General features: G+C 41.5%; 2 protein-coding genes across 3 annotated transcripts; one reads left to right on the top strand and one right to left on the bottom strand.

The window, feature by feature from the left end:
• Positions 1–254: 254 nt before the first annotated feature.
• Positions 255–13,683, bottom strand: LOC126994524 (transcription initiation factor TFIID subunit 12-like). 2 transcript variants are annotated; one of them, XM_050853845.1, is made up of 6 exons: positions 13,517–13,683; positions 9,793–9,988; positions 8,598–8,749; positions 7,180–7,389; positions 5,826–6,801; positions 255–3,386 (listed from the first exon to the last, which is right to left on the bottom strand). In XM_050853845.1, exons 1-6 carry the CDS (start codon positions 13,553–13,555, stop codon positions 2,779–2,781), a joined length of 2,181 nt encoding a protein of 726 aa, XP_050709802.1. In that variant the 5' UTR covers positions 13,556–13,683; the 3' UTR covers positions 255–2,778. The 2 variants fall into 2 exon arrangements, with proteins under 2 accessions (XP_050709802.1, XP_050709810.1); XM_050853853.1 differs by lacking the exons at positions 8,598–8,749; positions 9,793–9,988; positions 13,517–13,683 and adding an exon at positions 8,485–8,529.
• Positions 13,684–14,517: 834 nt separating this feature from the next.
• Positions 14,518–17,244, top strand: LOC126994544 (uncharacterized). Its single transcript, XM_050853877.1, has 3 exons — positions 14,518–14,678; positions 15,424–15,645; positions 16,338–17,244. The coding sequence occupies exons 1-3, from the start codon at positions 14,676–14,678 to the stop codon at positions 16,512–16,514; spliced, it is 402 nt and encodes a 133-aa protein (XP_050709834.1). The 5' UTR covers positions 14,518–14,675; the 3' UTR covers positions 16,515–17,244.
• Positions 17,245–17,265: the final 21 nt, after the last annotated feature.

Raw genomic sequence — 17,265 nt, 5'->3', positions numbered from 1 at the left:
TTATTATTACTATTACGGTATTATTAGTATTAGTATTGATTTTATTCATCCCGTAGCCGGTCTCTCATATACTGAAAATATATAACTGAATGAAAGAAAAGCTATATCACCGTGACAAATCAAACCACAACTAGTAACGTTAAATATTCTTCTCTAAATTACGAAGGAGGAATATGATAGACTCGTTACTGGTTATATTCATCCCTTAACCTGTTTCCTGTTACTAAAAATGAATAAGTAAATAAAAAAGAGGCAACATGTATTCAGACTGTATTTCATCACCAAACATAGTCAGCCACTCCTGTACGAGGCCTCCGAGGGGACACATCACAATATGCTTCAATGACAAATAAGAGGATTGAGTTGACATTGTATATTAAACTTAAAAGATAATGTACTCAAGGCCTCAGCGCTCATCTCCGTCACACTGGCACTTGAAATCAGAGAGGACTTATGTGACAGTAAGCTTCAATAAGTTACACAACCTTAGGAAGAGTTGAGTTGAAGTTGTACTAAGCTAAAAAAAATGTACTCAGTGCCTCAGTGTTCATCTCTGTCACATTAGTACTTAAAACCAGAAATATGACTTAACAATAAGCTTCAATAAGTTACACAAGCTTAAGAAGACTTGAGTTGGTACTGTGTAAGCTTAAAACATATACTCAAGGCCTTAGCGTTCATCTCTGTCACATTAGCACTTTAAACCAGAGAAAAAAGGCTTGACAATAAGTTTCAGTGATAAATAAGAGAGCTGAATTGAAGTTGTATAATAAGCTTAAGGGGATTATGTACTCATGACTATTAGCATACCAGTGTGCTGGTAAACAAGACTGAATGATAACGCTTACTAATAAATGTTTGGTGTTCACAGCTTGAAGTTTAATGAAGAATGGGATTAAATTATTCCAATGCATGTATAAAATGATGCTATATGAATTGTCAAGGATATGCATACAAAAAAATCAAATAAATAAATAAATGAAATAAAATAAAACAGAAAAATTACAAAAATGATAATAATAGAAATAAATATAAACTAATATGCTTTTTTTAATAATGGTGTTTTGTGAATTGTCCAAGATATGTATAGAAAAAAATAATGGAATAGAAAAATGATAAATAAGACAATAATAGAAATAAATGTAAACTAGAATAAATGGGTTTTTTACTAATGGTTTCCTGTATTTCAAAAAATCCTACTGGCTATGTATTTAAATTTCCAGACTAAATCAACTCGGAATAAATGAGATAATAACAGAAATAAAAGAAATGATAATAATAGATATATAAACTAGGATGAAAGGTGTTTTAAGAAATTCATACTTTCTACGTATCCAAATTTTCAGACTAAATAAATTCCAAATAACTAACTTTTCCTGTATATTCTTTTTGAGATGAGCTTATCTATTTTTCATCTATTCTTTATTTTGTTCAAGTTAAATTTTCCACAAACGTCTACATTTTGGGTTGTATTACAAGTCGAATCCGAGAAGTTTTGGGTCCCTACAGAGTTCAGTTTAGAGGCCGTATCACAAGTCGAATCCAAGAAGTTTTGGGTCCCTACAATGTTATGTATCCTAATCTCTGTAGGGACCTGAACTTCCCGGATTCGACTTACAATACGGCCCTTGAAGTCGAAAGTAACTTCCTTTTAACTGCAGCGATGAGAAAAAAAAAAAAAATAATAAAATAATAATAATAATAATGATGATAAAAATAATAACATGAACACAGAAACATGGCAAACAAATGAGCTTATGGATATGAATGCAAACTACCAGGCTGCGACTTATCAATTCCTCTTTGACTTTCATCTTTTTAAATTAATCGGTTCCACAATCCGAGAACTTTCCGCCTACTAGATAATTTTTGGTCGAATAATTTGTACCTCACACAACTAACAAATCACATTACTGAATTCCTCATCATGTCGTATTCTACTGTATAAAAAATCGATACAGTTACGTTCCAATACTGTTGTCCATTCCCTGTTTTCTTAGAGAGATAAAATCAACTCTCTCGACACAACTAGCAAGATACACAATTGAACTCCTTATAATTTACATTCCCACTGTACAAAAATCAATATAGTTACATTCTTATTCTGCGCTCCATTTTTTCTTCTCTTCTTCTCTCTTCTTTTCTCTTCTCTCCTCTTCTTGTCAGGGGAATAATGAGCTCCTTCGGTGGGCTAATTATAAGTTGCACTCTTCAATTCCTCTTTGGATCCTACTGTACAAAGAATCAAGGTAGTTAGATCCTTATACTGTCTCGCCCATTCTCCTCTTCTTGTTAGGGAATAATTGACTTTTCCGATGCAATAATTATCGGGCGTGGTCTTTAATTCCTTATTTTTCAGGATGCTACTGTACAAAAATCAATGTTCTGTTAAGTTCTTTTACTGTCGTTCATTTTTTTGTTTTTGTTTTTGTTAGGGAATTATGAACTTTTCCGATGCAATAATTATCGGGCGTGATTTTCAATTCCTTATTGTTTAGGATCCTACTGTACAAAAAATATAATATAGTTACAACCTTATACTGGATCATCAATTCTCCTCTTATGGATTTTTTGGACACACCACTTATTCAATCCTTTATTATTTTGATCTTCCTGTACCAAAGTCAATGTATTTACTCTCAGGTTCCTACACTGTGTCGTCCATTCCACTCTTCTTGCTAGAGAATACTGGACTCTTCCGATGCTTTACGAACACACTATTCAATTCCTTATTTCTCATCCTACTGTACAAAATATCAATATACTACTGCTAGGTTCCTACACAGTGTCATCCATTCTCCTTTTCTTTTGTGGGAACAATGGGCTCTTCCTGCCGTCAACAAATCCATTACTCCGCGACATTTGAACGCTAAAGTCTTCATATTTGTGTGTGTTTCCCTTATTGACACGAGGGGACCGCCAGAGCAAGCCATCCTCCGTTCCGTCACCAAACCCCACACCCCCTGCACCGACCCCACTCATATCCTGCTCAACCTTCACATGCGCGTAGTCCGTCAGTAAAGGCCTGTGTGTGTGTGGCGACGCAAACTTGCCGTACTGACTCACGCCCGGGCTGGACTTGCCATTTGTGCCATTAACCTGTCTACCGTAGAGCGATTTACCGTTCTTGGACACGTTTTGCCGTGTGGGGATGTTGACCGGCTTACCGCACACACCCTTGTTAACCGAAGCACTTGACATGGCAAAGGCAGCGGAGGAGGAGGCACGTCCCACTTGGCATATGTTCGACTGCTGGTTTTCGAAGCGCTCCTTGGTGCGTGAGGGGGTCAGGCCGAGAGAGAAGGCAAAGGATTCAGTCATCTGGGCCTCCTCTTGTGCCTCAATAAGCTGCTGGGTCATCAGTTGGGCCCAGAAGCTCGGGTCATCTGGAATCAATACATCAGTGGAGATTAGTTTAGTTGTGTATATGTTTTCAAGATGACTCTGAAACTGAATGGAAAACTGTACAGAGATATTAAGAAGAGGGTAATGGTCTAATGGAAAGGGTAATAATATGAGGATTAATCTGAAGTGTTGTTAAAGTTTGTTATGGCAATTATTATGTTTGCTTCAGTGTAAATTCCTGAACTTTTACAGAGCTTATACATTTCTGAAGTCCCTGGAAAGTAAAAAAAATGGGTCGTCTTTAACCCGGTAGCTGCGGGGATCATGTTTCTTAAAGGCCCCTCTAACCCTTAGAGTACGGGTGGCGATATATTTCTCTGGATGCTGTGCACGGGGAAAATTTAGACATTTAAGAGGTGGAAATGGTGTCTTTCTTCTTTGCAATAATTGTATATTCATCTAGTATATATGGTGGTGTAATAAAACTTCTCTCCTAATAATAATAAAAAAGTTATGACAGCCGAAAATATTGCTCATTTTCTCATGGCCGTGACGTGTTGCGTGGAAGCATATATATATATATATATATATATATATATATATATATCTATCTCTCTCTCTCTCTCTCTCTCTCTCTCTCTCTCTCTCTCTCTCTCTCCCCCTCCCTTACTTGCTCCTCCCTCCTCTGTCAATGTCACTACCATAGCAGTCATCAGAGTCACTGTCACTTTGATTCGCCCGCGCTCTACTTCCGCCCGGAGCAGAGGAACTGCTTGATGCGTCACGAGACATGACAGATGTATTCCGAACAAAAGTGGAAAATGATCTGTGGCCTTCAGCAGGGCGCACGCTGAGACGAATGAGAGTGTGTACGGATGCCAGATGCCTCCACCACTTTTCTGAGTCAAGAACTGGCGGTATATTTGAAACGTAGGGAGCGTAGAATGTAATGATTATATATATGATCCCCGTATGGGTGGGGCGTGTGGTAGCTCACTTATATATACGATCGCCGTAATGTAAGGGTTAAGCGAGAAAAACGAGAAAAAATCATCACTCACGCAAACCATTTCATAATAAATATTAACGCATTTGTAATAAGTTTATGCATCATCTATTTTGGAGGGTTATATTGGCCTGTCGCTGCTACACAGTAAAGCCACAAATTTGGCCCGTTGCTGCTACCGGGTAAAGATGGGTCCTCTGGAATTCATACGATATCAGTGAAAAAATTAGTTTAGTTAATATTACACAGTCCTCAACTACTGCAGGGGTTAAACATTTCTGTGGTCGCCCTAAAAAGTACAAAGATTTCTCTGCAACTCCTGGAACTCATAAATTATCAATAACCATGAGTGGGGGAGACAAGGGGATGCCCACATAACTCATGGCAGGGGAAACTGAACAATCTCTAAAGGTAAAGGTAAAGTTGAGGGCATACACTATAGCTGCACAAGGCCTCAGTGCTCATCTTCGTCGAATTGGACCTTGAGCCTGTGGTGGGAGGGAGCCCATTAACCCGAGACACAGGGCCAGTGACATCCAGGTTACCACAGTTTACCTTCCCCAGGTTTCCCCAGTTACCCATTTATTGACCAGCCCAAGAGGGAGGATGAATAGCCGGGTGAGCTGTACGCCGACTGCCCGGGCCAACAGAGTAGTAGCCAGGCATGCTGACCACTAGACCACAGAGGCGTATAATCTCTAAAGGGGCTTAAAATAGGAAAGGCAGCTGCGTGGAGGCTTACCCGGCTTGACTGTCTGGGGTGAAGTTGGTGGGTGAGTGAAGTGATGCACCTTCTGGCATATGCTCCTCATTAATTAGTTAGTTAATTCATGAAAATTGGTCTAGTTTTTGACTGGTAATACTGCCTGACTGGTAATTAAGTGCTCATGGCTGTCAAATTAAAATCCAGGTCATGTAAGGGATATTTTTTGACACCCTCAGCCACCAGGGTTCAGATTATATAAGGGATCAGGTCATCAGCGAAGAAAAAGAAGAAAAGGAAAGATGTAAGGGATATTTTTTGACTGGTAACACTGCCAAGACTCACCCTCAGCAACCAGGTTTCAAATTATTTAAGAGATAAGGTCAACTCATCCAACCCCATACGAGAAAATAAGGACATTAAATAAAGAAGAAGAAGAAGGAGAAAAGGAATGATGTAAGGGATATTTTTTGACTGGTAACACTGCCAAGACTCAGCCTCAGCAACCAGGTTTCAAGTTATTTAAGAGATAAGGTCATCATCAACTCATCCAACCCCATACGAGAAAATAAGGACATTAAATATAGAAGAAGAAGAAGAAGAAGAAGGAGAAAAAGAAAGATGTAAGGGATATTTTTTGACTGGTAACACTGCCAAGACTCACCCTCAACCCCATACGAGAAAATAAGGACATTAAATAAAGAAGATGAAGAAGGAGAAAAAGAAAGATGTAAGGGATATTTTTTGACTGGTAACACTGCCAAGACTCACCCTCAGCCACCAGGTTCTCGTCGTCCCACAAGATGTCATTCTCCGTCGAGTCGTTCAGGTTAGCGAAGTGCGCTGAGGGGGACTCTGCCGCATTACTGTTCTTCTTCTTCATCATCTTCATCCTGTACTCCTTCTGCTTCTCCTGCTGCCGTCTCTTCCTCTCCTGCCGGTTGTCCTTGAATCGTGAGTTGAAGATCTTGGCATTTGGCGACACGTTGATCATCTCTGCCGTGAATCCGATGAAGGAATTTGGTGACGGTTCCCTTTCATTCTCATCCTGTTTCTTGATATCGGCGACTTGTGGTTGAGGCGCAGAGAGACCAGAAGAAGAGGGAGCAGGAGGAGGAGGAGGAGGAGGAGGGAGGGGTATAGGAGGAGCAAGAGGAGGAGGAGGAAGAGGAGGAAGGAAAGACTTGTCAGAGTTTGCTTGAGCCTCTGCCTGGATCAACGTCTCAGCGGGAATGTCACCCAAATCGCCTTCAGAAAATGGGTCCTTGTCGCCTAGTAACAGATTCTCACATTCCAAAATCGTAGGGTCTTCCGTCGATAGATTACTCGGCTTCTTCACGGATGAGGACTCTGTGGGGGCTCCTACAGATGACTCCATGCCTGTTTTTTTGTCTAAGGATGTTGGTGGTGGCCTAGGAGCTGGTGGGGGCCAAGTCACCATCCCACAATCGGTCTTTCCTGGTACCGAGGACGTTTCCGGTTTGCTTAAGCTGCCGAGGTTGCTAAGGTTGCTCCCTGGGTTGGCATTCACGGCTGGTTTGTTCGTCGAGTGTGTGGTGCTTGTGGTGGTGTTGGTGGTGGTAGTAGTGGTGGTGGTGGTTCTAGGGGGAGTTGCCGTCTCTCTCTTTGGTACCTTCATGCTGGGTGTCCTGTCTCCTATGCTCCACTGGTTCATTCCTGGGTTGATGTCTGTGCTGGTGCTCGCCTTTGGCTCTGAGATCGACATACGTTGGTTTTCATGACGTTTCTGAAATTGAATGAAAAAATGTACAGAGAGGGAAAGAGGGGAGAAGAAGGGAAAGAGGGAAGAGAGTAAGAATGGAGGGTGTAAGAGGAGAGAGGGAGAGAAAGAGGGGAAAGGGAGGATAAGAGGAAAGAGGGTGTTGGAGATGGTAACTAAATGAGGATTAATATGACGTGTTGCTAAAGTTTGTTGCGGTAATTTTTTGTTTGTTTCGGTGTAAAATCCTCCATCAGTTTCATAAATGGTGTTTATGAAGTTTTTTGTTTTCTTTTCACACCAGATGAATAGACAGAGGCATATAGAAGATACATAGATATATACAGACAGACAGACATAGATAATTCACACCCTCAGCTGCCCACACCCACACCCCTTCCTCACCTTCTGTTTGCCTTCCTCCAAGACGCGCCGACGCAGCTGGGCCAGACCTGACGTGGTGTTCGACTCCAAGAGGTCTGACTGGCATAGGGGGGCCGGGGGTGGAGCTGGGGCCTTGCCAATGAAGCGGATGTAATTCTTATCGTTGAGGCAGTTCCCCATGGCGTGTCCGAAGCTCTTCAGGGCGCGCTTCATGCCGTCTGTTGCTGCTTCCTGTATGAGGTGCCGCAAAGTGGGTGTGATTGTGTAATATTGCTTGGGGTAATGGGTGCATGTGTGGGGTGGTGGGTCTAGTGGGATAATGATGACTGGGGTAATTGGGGACACATTTCTATAGTCCAATGTGAGTATGAAATCCATTTGGGTGTGGCCTGAACCTATCACAGTGCTGCCACATCAACCCCAACAAATCACTCTCTCACATGTCACCTACGTACTATTTAAAATTGTGTATCAAATATTCTGTGTACATTAAATAAGATTCATCAGCGCTATGTCCACAGAACTCCCCAAGCAGGCCATGCCCAACTGGACTTCATAGCTGAGTCAGGCTATATATCAGTTTCCAAGTACACGTATAAATAAATGCAAATGTCCTAATCTTCCGAGCCTTCTTCAGGGACAAGGCTTTGCTCTTCATGCCCTCACACACATCATAGCCTATGCCCCAGAACACAACCTATTTTAAATCATATGAAAATTTTATGAATGAATGAAAACCAATACAACCACATGTCCTAACCTTTCGAGCTTTCTCCAGGGACAAGGCTTTGCTCTTCATCCCTTCACACACACCATAGCCAATGCCCCACAAACACAACCTATTTTAAATCATATGAAAACTTAATGAATGAATGGAAAAATAATACAAGCAAATGCCCTAACCTTCCGAGCCTTCTCCAGGGACAAGGCTTTGCTCTTCATGCCTCACACACACCATAGCCAATGCCCCACAAACACAACCTATTTTAAATCATATGAAAACTTAATGAATGAATGAAAAGCAAATACAGGCACATGTCCTAACCTTCCGAGCCTTCTCCAGGAACAAGGCTTTACTCTTCACACCCTCATACACACCATAGCCAATGCCCCACAAACACAACCTATTTTAAATCATATGAAAACTTAATGAATGAATGAAAAGCAAATACAGGCACATGTCCTAACCTTCCGAGCCTTCTCCAGGGACAAGGCTTTGCTCTTCATGCCTCACACACACTGCAGCCAATGCCCCACAAACACAACCCATTTTAAATCATATGAAAACTTAGTGAATGAAAAAACAATACAACTACATGTCCCAACCTTCCGAGCCTTCTCCAGGGACAAGGCTTTACTCTTCATGCCCTCACACACACCATAGCCTATGCCCCACAAACATTAATGTATGCAAAAACAATACAAGCACATGTCCTAACCTTCCGAGCCTTCTCCAGGGACAAGGCTTTGCTCTTCATCCCCTCACACACGCCGTAGCCGATGTCCTCATGAAACACTCCATCCTTGAGCTGCACACGAACCTTGGCGCTCACACCCACGTAGTAGCGTCCATTGTAGTGGTCAACAAAGTCTGTGTGAGGGTGGATAGCGCGACGTAAATGAGGTCAAAGCTGTGATGGAAGTGTGATTATGATGAAAGTGTAAAAGGTGAAATTATAATGCATTTTGACCTTAACTTCATATGAAATCTCTCTGAAAAATAGAAATTAGTGTTTATTATGGTGATTATAAAATCTATTTGTTAAGTGGATAACCTAACAAGAAAGAATGGTGATTAAATCTGTAGTGGAGGTGTAATTATCATGTATTTTAAATGGAATCTCTCTGGAAAAGAAAAAAAGTGTTTGCCAAGATAATGTTATGGAATGAAGGTTAACCCGGTAGCAGCGGGGATCATGTTTCTTAATGGCCCCTCTAAGCGAGAAAAATGAGAAAAAATCATCACTCACACAAACCATTTCATAATATATATCAAAGCATTTGTGATCAGTTTATGTATCGTCTATTTTGGGGGGTTTAAATCATGGCACAAATTTGGCCCGTCGCTGCTACACGGTAAAGCTGCAAATTTGGCCCGTCGCAGCTACCAGGTTAATATAATGCAAAAGAGGAATAATAACAAGGTACTGTGCTATATACCTTTACTACCACCCTAAAATTGCATATGGAGTATAAATAAATAAGTGTAAATGAGTATAATTATATCACAAGCATACTTCTAATAAGGACTCCCTGTAGTAATTACCTTGATTCTCTACACCAACACCCAACCCCTTAACCCTACCAATGGTCTGATCAGTGAGTGAGTGGCTGCGGAGGTAGAACCCAAAGAAAAGATAATATAACCAGATATGTATAACAACAATACATAAGGATTGACCTCTATTCTAACCGCTCATTCTTTACTCTTTTTACTGGAGGAGAACTTGGCAGGGCTTTTGTTTATTGTTTGTTATGCCCTTGACCTGTTTCCAATGATATAAAAGATAAAGAAAGAAAGAAAGAAAGGAAAAAACACAGAACAAAGACTTACACACACACACACACACACACACACACACTATTACTAACACTAACTCCCTAGCACACTAATACCCAACCCCTTAATCTCACCAATGGTCTGGTCGGTGACGGAATGACTCCAGCCGTTAAATCCGAAGATCTCGTTGGCCAGACTGATGATCCTCCAGCCCTCGATGTAGGCCAGCCGCTGCCCCCCCGGCCCACTGCGCTGGCTGATGAAGGCCGCCCCGAGCTTCTGCTGCAGGACATTCTGGATGGCTGACTGCTCCTCCCCAGTAAACTGCGTCTGAGGTGGAATAAGATATAAACATTAGTGTATCAGAACAAACTGATTCACGTCATCCATTCACTCTGATGTACGTTTCAAGTTTCCATAAGTTAATCCTCCCATCACATGTAAATAAAATAAATAACAGTTGATGGAAGAGAATTTTTTGAGTGACGTCTAATACTGAAAACATATTTACCTTCATAACAAACTAATTCACGTCACTCATTCGCTCTGAGCTAAGTTTCGGGTTTTGGTTAGTAACTCGCCTCAGTACAAGCAAATAAACTTACTAACGGGTAATTGAAGGGGATATCTTGGGTAACATCTAATAATCAAATATTTACCCCCATAACAAACTAATTCACGTCATCCATTCACTCTAGGCTAAGTTTCAGGTTTTTTGGGGTTAATCGTCTTATTACAAGCAAATAAACTAACTAATGGGTGATGGAAGGGGATATTTTGAGTGACGTCTAACAATCAAAACATTTATCCCCATAACAGACTAATTCACGTCACCCGTATGCACTGAGCTAAGTTTCAGGGGTTTTGTAAGTAACTCGCCTCATCACAAGCAAACAAAATAACTAACGGGCGATGCAAGGGTATATTTTGGGTGACGGGTGATGGTCAAAATATCTACCCCCAATCAAACTAATTCACTTCACCCGTTTACTCTGAGCTACGTTTTGAGTTTTTGTTAGAGTAACTCGCTCCCTCACCAGCTGAACTATTTTGTAATTTTTTGCGTTTTCCGGTGTCGTTTTCTGGGTTTATTAATTGGGTCTTATCTGGGGTTTGTGTGATGGGTATAAAAATCAAAATGGGTGTAATCAGTGGGTTTCTGGAACATAGCGAAGGGGCGGGGGACTACCAAGACAATTGTGGTTATTGAATCCCCTAAACTTATGACAAGACAAGATAAGACACAGAATTTTATGGTCAAGAGGTTGCGGCAAATATTGTGACAGTGTTGCGAGGTAAAGTAAATAAAGTATAACCACGCCCTGGAAAACCTGAACAAGAACAAGAAAAAATTTGACTGGTCTGACTCGCTCAGAAAATATCACAGAGTTTAATGGTCAAGAGGTTATGGTAAATATTGTGACAGTGTTGTGAGGTAAAATAAACAACAAAGTATAACACCCACTAGAGAGACTGACCAAGGACAAGAAAAATTTTAACTGGTTTGACTCGCTCACAGAAACTATCACAGAATTTTACGGTCAATAGGTTAAGGTAAATATTCTGAGTGTTGTGAGGTAAAATAAACATGGTATAAACACACCCTGGGAAGCCTGAACAAGAAAGAGAAAAATTATGCCTGGTTAGACTCGCTCAAAGAAACTATCACAGAATTTTACGGTCAATAGGTTAAGGTAAATATTCTGAGTGTTGTGAGGTAAAATAAACAAGGTATAAATTCACCCTGGGAGGCCTGAACAAGAAAGAGAAAAATTATGCCTGGTTTGACTCGCTCACAGAAAGTATCACAGAATTTTACAGTCAAGAGGTTATAGTAAATATTGTGACAGTGTTGTGAGGCAAAATAAACAATGTATTACTATGCCCTGGAAAACCTGAACAGGAACAAGAAAAAATTTGACTGGTTTGACTCGCTCACAGAAAATATCACAGAGTTTCATGGTCAAGAAGTTATAGTAAATATTGTGACAGTGTTGTGAGGTAAAGTAAACAAAGTGTAACCACGCCCTGGAAAACCTGAACAAGAACAAGAAAAAATTTGACTGGTTTGACTCGCTCACAGAAACTATCACAGAATTTTATGGTCAATAGGTTATGATAAATATTCTGAGTGCTATGAGGTAAAATAAACAACAAAGTATAACCACGCCCTGGAAAACCTGAACAAGAACAAGAAAAAATTTGACTGGTTTGACTTGCTCACAGAAACTATCACAGAATTTTATGGTCAATAGGTTATGGTAAATATTCTGCATGTTGTGAGGTAAAATAAATAAGGTATAAACATGCCCTGGGAAGCCTGAACAAGAAAGAGAAAAATTATGCCTGGTTTGACTCGCTCACAGAAATTATCACAGAGTTGTATGGTTTAGAGGCTATGGTGAAAATTCTGAGTGTTGTGAGGTAAAATAAATGACCTCCTGAAATGCATCAATATATATAACGTCCTTAATCGGACATTTGACAAAAAAAGGTTTGCATGGTTTCACTCGCTCACGGAAAATATCACAGAAGTTTATGGCTAATGGGTTATCCTGCATATTCTGACAGTGTTGTGAAGTAAAACTAATGAGGAAAAGTATAAACACCTTCCGAAAAGCCTTAACATGGGACATCCTTAATCGGCAATTTGACAAGAAAAGTTTTGGCCAGTTTGACTCACTCATAGAAAATACCACAGAAGTTTATGGCTAAGGGGTTATCCTGAATATTCTGACAGTGTTGTAAGTTAAAATAAATAATGGAAAGTATATAATACCTTCTGTAAAACCCTTGACATGGGACATCCTTAGTCGGCCATATTTGACAGGAAAAATTTCACTTGGTTTGACTCAGAAAACCTCACAGAATTTTATGGGCAAGGGATCATGTTGAATATTCTGACAGTGTTGTGAGGTAGAATAAACGACGCAAAGTAAAAGTACCTCTCGGAAAGCCGTTAAGTATCACACCCTGACTCGGCCATTTAACAGGAAAGATTTTACCTGGTTTGTGTCCTATGGGGGAAAAATTACACAGATTCACACCCAGCAGATGATACCAAATATTTTGACAGCTATGTGATGTAAAATAAACAGTGAAAAGTGCAAATATTTCCCAGGAAGCTGATAAGTATGATACTCTCAGGCTGACCGGGTGAGCCATAGATATCCCCTGTTATGGCTCTTATGGAAAAAAATATCGGGTAAACTTATACACAAGAGGTTATGGTAAATATTCTAACACCCCTGTGATGTAAAATGAATAACTATGAGCAAAAATACATCCCAGGAAGCCATTAAATATAGTACTCAGTGACAGCCATAGATATTCCCTCTTATGGCTGCTACAGAAGAAATATCGGGTAAATTCACACATATAAGGTTATAGGAAATATTTTAACAGCACTGTGATGTAAAATAAACAACTGTAGGCAAAAATACATGTCAGGAAGCCCTTAAATACAATACCCTCAGGCAGCCATAAATACTCTCTCTTATGGTTGTAATAGGAATAATATCGAGTAAATTCATGGACAGGAGGTTATGGCAAATATTTTAACGGCACTGTGAGGTAAAATAAATAACGAAAAGCACAAATAAATGGCAGGAAGGCTCTAAATAAGACACCTTCAGGAACACATTGATAACACCCATTTTGCTTTCTATACCCACCACACAAGCCCCAGACATGACCCAGTTAATAAAACCCACAAAAACACACCTGAAAACACCCACAAGACCCCAAAATAGGACCCGAAAAGGACCCAAATAAGCGTAAATAAGAGTCCCCATTGAACCCTTATATATCTTAGCTCACACATGTTTCCCGGCCCTCTAGACACCCCTGAGTCCTTACCTGGCCAAATATACTCCCATTAGTGCCACCTGTCTCCATCACACCTGCGGGAGGGGGAGGAAATAGGTAAAAATGACGGTAACGTGGGAGCCAGGAAGAAGGACCTCAGAGTTGCTCCTCTCCTCACTGTCCCTCGCAGAAGTTTCTCCCTCGCCTGTTTTAAGCTGTTTTCTCGTTTTATTTCAGTTTTATTTGGTTTATCTCGCCTTTAAGTGCGTATATGTAGAGATCCACATGGTTTAGGAGCTGTGGTTTAGCTGGTTTAAGCCGTATATTCGGTTGTTAAGGTTTATAATGTTCTCCCTCGCCTGTTTTAAGCTGTTTTCTCGTTTTATATTGGTTTTATTTGGTTCATTTCTTCTTAAACTGATGATATAAAGCGTTTTACATATTAAGGGAGAGGGATAAACCCTTAGATATGTGGCTGGCAAGGTTTATAATGTTCTCCTCGTTTGTTTTAAAGTTTCTCGTTGAATATTGGTTTAAGTTGGTTTATTTTCCCTTAAAGTCCTTAACTATGAGAATATACATGGCTTTAGTGAGGTGGTTTAGCTGGTTTAAGCCGTATATTAGGAGTATTGAAGGTTTAGTTATGTAGGTATGTGTTTCACGTATTCCACTGGTTTAAATGGGTTTATTTATCTTTAAAATGCTTATCTAAGGTGAAATACATGATGGGAGTGAGTTGATTAAACCGTGTAGTGAATAGTCAAGGTTCAAATCTATTTCTGAGTACTTTTTTTTTAAGTTAAACTGGGCCAAAAGTTACTTCCCGCCTTCATACATGTTGCTTTATAGTTTTATGATGGTTTAAGTGGGTTTATGCACTCCTAATGGTGATTTATGATAAAGTTCCCATCTTTACATATATAGTTATGCTGCTAAAACACGCGAATTTGATCAATGTGGAACAAAAATTACACTAGAGAAGTAGATGCGAAATAATTAAGGCTACATGTACTACAATCAACACCTGGGAAGGCTAAAACATGATGAACAAGTAGAAATAAGTGAAAATAGAACACAAAACCATTAAAATCAAATCGGGCGGGCACACACACACACACACACTGACGAGGCGGAATCGAGCAGCGGCAGAAGACACACCAGCGGCCCCGCTCGTCACTACCACACCACACCAACGCCTGTGTCTCCCACCATGGTGAGTGTACGGGCTGTGTGTTAACATTGTGGCTGATAGTAGTAGGCAGTGGCGGCCCGGGGAGTGCCAGGGCCGCCGTGGGGGGTGTAATTGCAGCCAGTGGAGGTGTGTTGGGGCATTGCAATGGTTGGGTGCCTGCACACACACACACACACACACGTTTGCCGCCGTGTGTTTCCAGTGTGCTCGCTTCCTATCTTTGTTGTTTTCCTGCTGTTTGATAGTTTTTTTTTTTAGAAATCTCAACTGATTTCGGAGCCCATTTGCTGTGAAAATGAGTAAGAACTATAACCAGTGTCCAATGCAATGGTATGTGGGAACACAAGGGTCAAGGGGTCGAAGCCCCCCTCCTCCCCCCTGCCAGGAGGTTCACATTATTCATGTGTCTTTTAGGGACTATTGGGGGTTGAGGAGGCAGAGCCCCTGATCACAAGGCTACATATATCTTTACAAGTCTTATTGCCCGAAAGGGGAATTGAGGCAGCTAAGCCCCCCATCAGTAAGGGTGTGAGCACACCTTTTGGATGTTAGCTGTGGTGGTGAACAGGTGCTTTATGCCAGCACATTTTACACACCAACACACTTCTTCCAGTTATCTAACACTCCTCACCCAGTTTTCCCCTCGTCAGTCAAGAATTCACACACACATCTCCCCCACACCCTCCCCAGTCACCTCTGCCACCCCACACCCTCCCCCAGTCACTCCACACCTTCCCCCAGTCACCCCACGGCCTTCCTCCCCCAGTCGCTGCCCATGAACTGCCCCTTCAAGGCCGCCAGTGCCCAGGAGAGCGACTACGGCTCTGAGCTGGGCATGCTGCGCCGCGCCCCCACCACTACCTCCGCACACCCCCTGGAGGAGTCTGAGCGCACCTACTACAAGCGGCAGGAGGAGCAGAGGCTCTCTTCAGCCAGTAGGGCCTTCGGCATCGGCTTTTCGCTCCACGCCAAGCACGAGAGAGCAGCAGTGAGTAAAGATGGCTGTACTCCTTCCTCTCTACCTGTTTTGTCTTTTATACTACTACTACTACTACCTAATTATAAAAATAGGAATACGACTAATGTACTCAAGTGGTAATGGTAAAGTCCGGGTCCATATGCTATAGCTGCACATGGCCTGTGTTCATCTTATTCACATTGGCCCTATTTAATACCCTCAATAAAGGCTTCACCAGTACTTATATCGTCTAATTCATCCCTCAGGCTGGGTGCACCTAGTGCCCATAAATTACCTAATTTCAGTCATCCTAAATTCTCTGATTGCTCTCTGTTTGACGGAATGAGTTACATTAATATCTGTAGCTGCAGCTTATCACCCCAACTTAACCTCTGCCTAGTTTCAATCGCCATATGTCCCTCATTGCATTAACCCCTTCACTCCGGCAACGCCGACGTCAGCGTCCGACGGTGTCACAGTATGGAAAGGGTTAGTCCTCTTCTAAACCTCTTCAGAGGAAATGGAAGAGGATTAAGAGGAATTTAGAGGAGGATTGAGAAGAGGATTAATCCTCTTCCATTTCCTCTTGACCCTTTCCATACTGTGACGCCAACGTCTGCGTCACGGATGGAAAGGGTTAAAAGAGTAGTCATCCCTCAGGCCCTAGTTCCAGGCATCCTACTTTCCTCTGCAAGACTAACCCAAGTCCATTCATCCCTCAGGCCGGGTGTAGAGACATCGGACACATGGAGTTCCTGCCCCGGTCCAACGCTCACCTCCAGGCCCTGACCGGAAGGGACTTGACACTGGACTTCACCGACACTCTTGGGGTCATGCCGGAGGTCACCGTCAACCCACAGCTGTGCATGGAGCGGCAACAGAAGAAACGGATGCTCTGAGGCTTACTGTTCTAGGGTTAACCTTTCGAGTAGGGTTTGAGGGGCTAAGGTCCATATAAGCTCTTCGAGGCTTCAGTACATCTATTTAAAAGGGCTCACACAGAAGTTGTACAGGTTTCCATGGGTGGTTTTGTGACCCTAGCAGTAGTTTTGGAAGGATTCTACGCCATGAACGGGAAAAAGAAACTCACGACAACCAGACATATCTTCTCTGTGGCCTTTGAAAATAGTCGTAATGGGAGCCTGAAGTGGTTGATAACACGAGTCTTAAGTCCATATTCTTATACGTATCAGGCTTCCATTACTATTTTCTAAGTTCACAGAGAAAATTAACTGGGTTTTCATGGGTAATTTTCCCGTTCATAGTGCAGAAGTTGTATAGAACTATTACCAGGATCACAAAACAAACCATGAAAATCCCAGCAACTTCCACGAGAGGCTTTTCAAAGAGGCAAACTGGGGTGCCGATACGTTTAAAGAATATGGGCTTAATTCTCTTAAACTGTTATTCCCATTTTTGTTAGCTGCCTTTTGAATAGGTTTGGAGGAGCTAATCCACTCACCGTATTAGTCCCACTTTTATCTTATGAGTATTTTGTCATAAGAACTTAATGTGTTGTGGAACCTTTTGTAACTTCACCCTTATGATAGTTATGTTAATTGGCTGAGTCACGCTTATCTCCTCCCGCCACTACAAACAATCCACTTCCCATAATAAAGGTTGATTTTCTATGTTGTTTTATGCACTAAG

Source organism: Eriocheir sinensis, chromosome 7, assembly GCF_024679095.1.
Source record: "Eriocheir sinensis breed Jianghai 21 chromosome 7, ASM2467909v1, whole genome shotgun sequence".
Taxonomy (NCBI): domain Eukaryota; kingdom Metazoa; phylum Arthropoda; class Malacostraca; order Decapoda; family Varunidae; genus Eriocheir; species Eriocheir sinensis.
The sequence above is the reverse complement of the archived record's forward strand: the minus strand, read 5'-3'. Positions and strand labels throughout refer to the sequence as shown.

Coding starts and splice junctions, on each gene's coding strand:
- LOC126994524 (XM_050853845.1), bottom strand. CDS start 13,555: ATGGAGACAGGTGGCACTAATGGGAGTATATTTGGCCAG. Junction 9,989..13,516: donor ATGGGAGTATATTTGGCCAG/GTAAGGACTCAG, acceptor ATTCCACCTCAG/ACGCAGTTTACTGGGGAGGA. Junction 3,387..5,825: donor CGAGAACCTGGTGGCTGAGG/GTGAGTCTTGGC, acceptor TATTGATTCCAG/ATGACCCGAGCTTCTGGGCC.
- LOC126994544 (XM_050853877.1), top strand. Junction 15,646..16,337: donor CCAAGCACGAGAGAGCAGCA/GTGAGTAAAGAT, acceptor TTCATCCCTCAG/GCCGGGTGTAGAGACATCGG.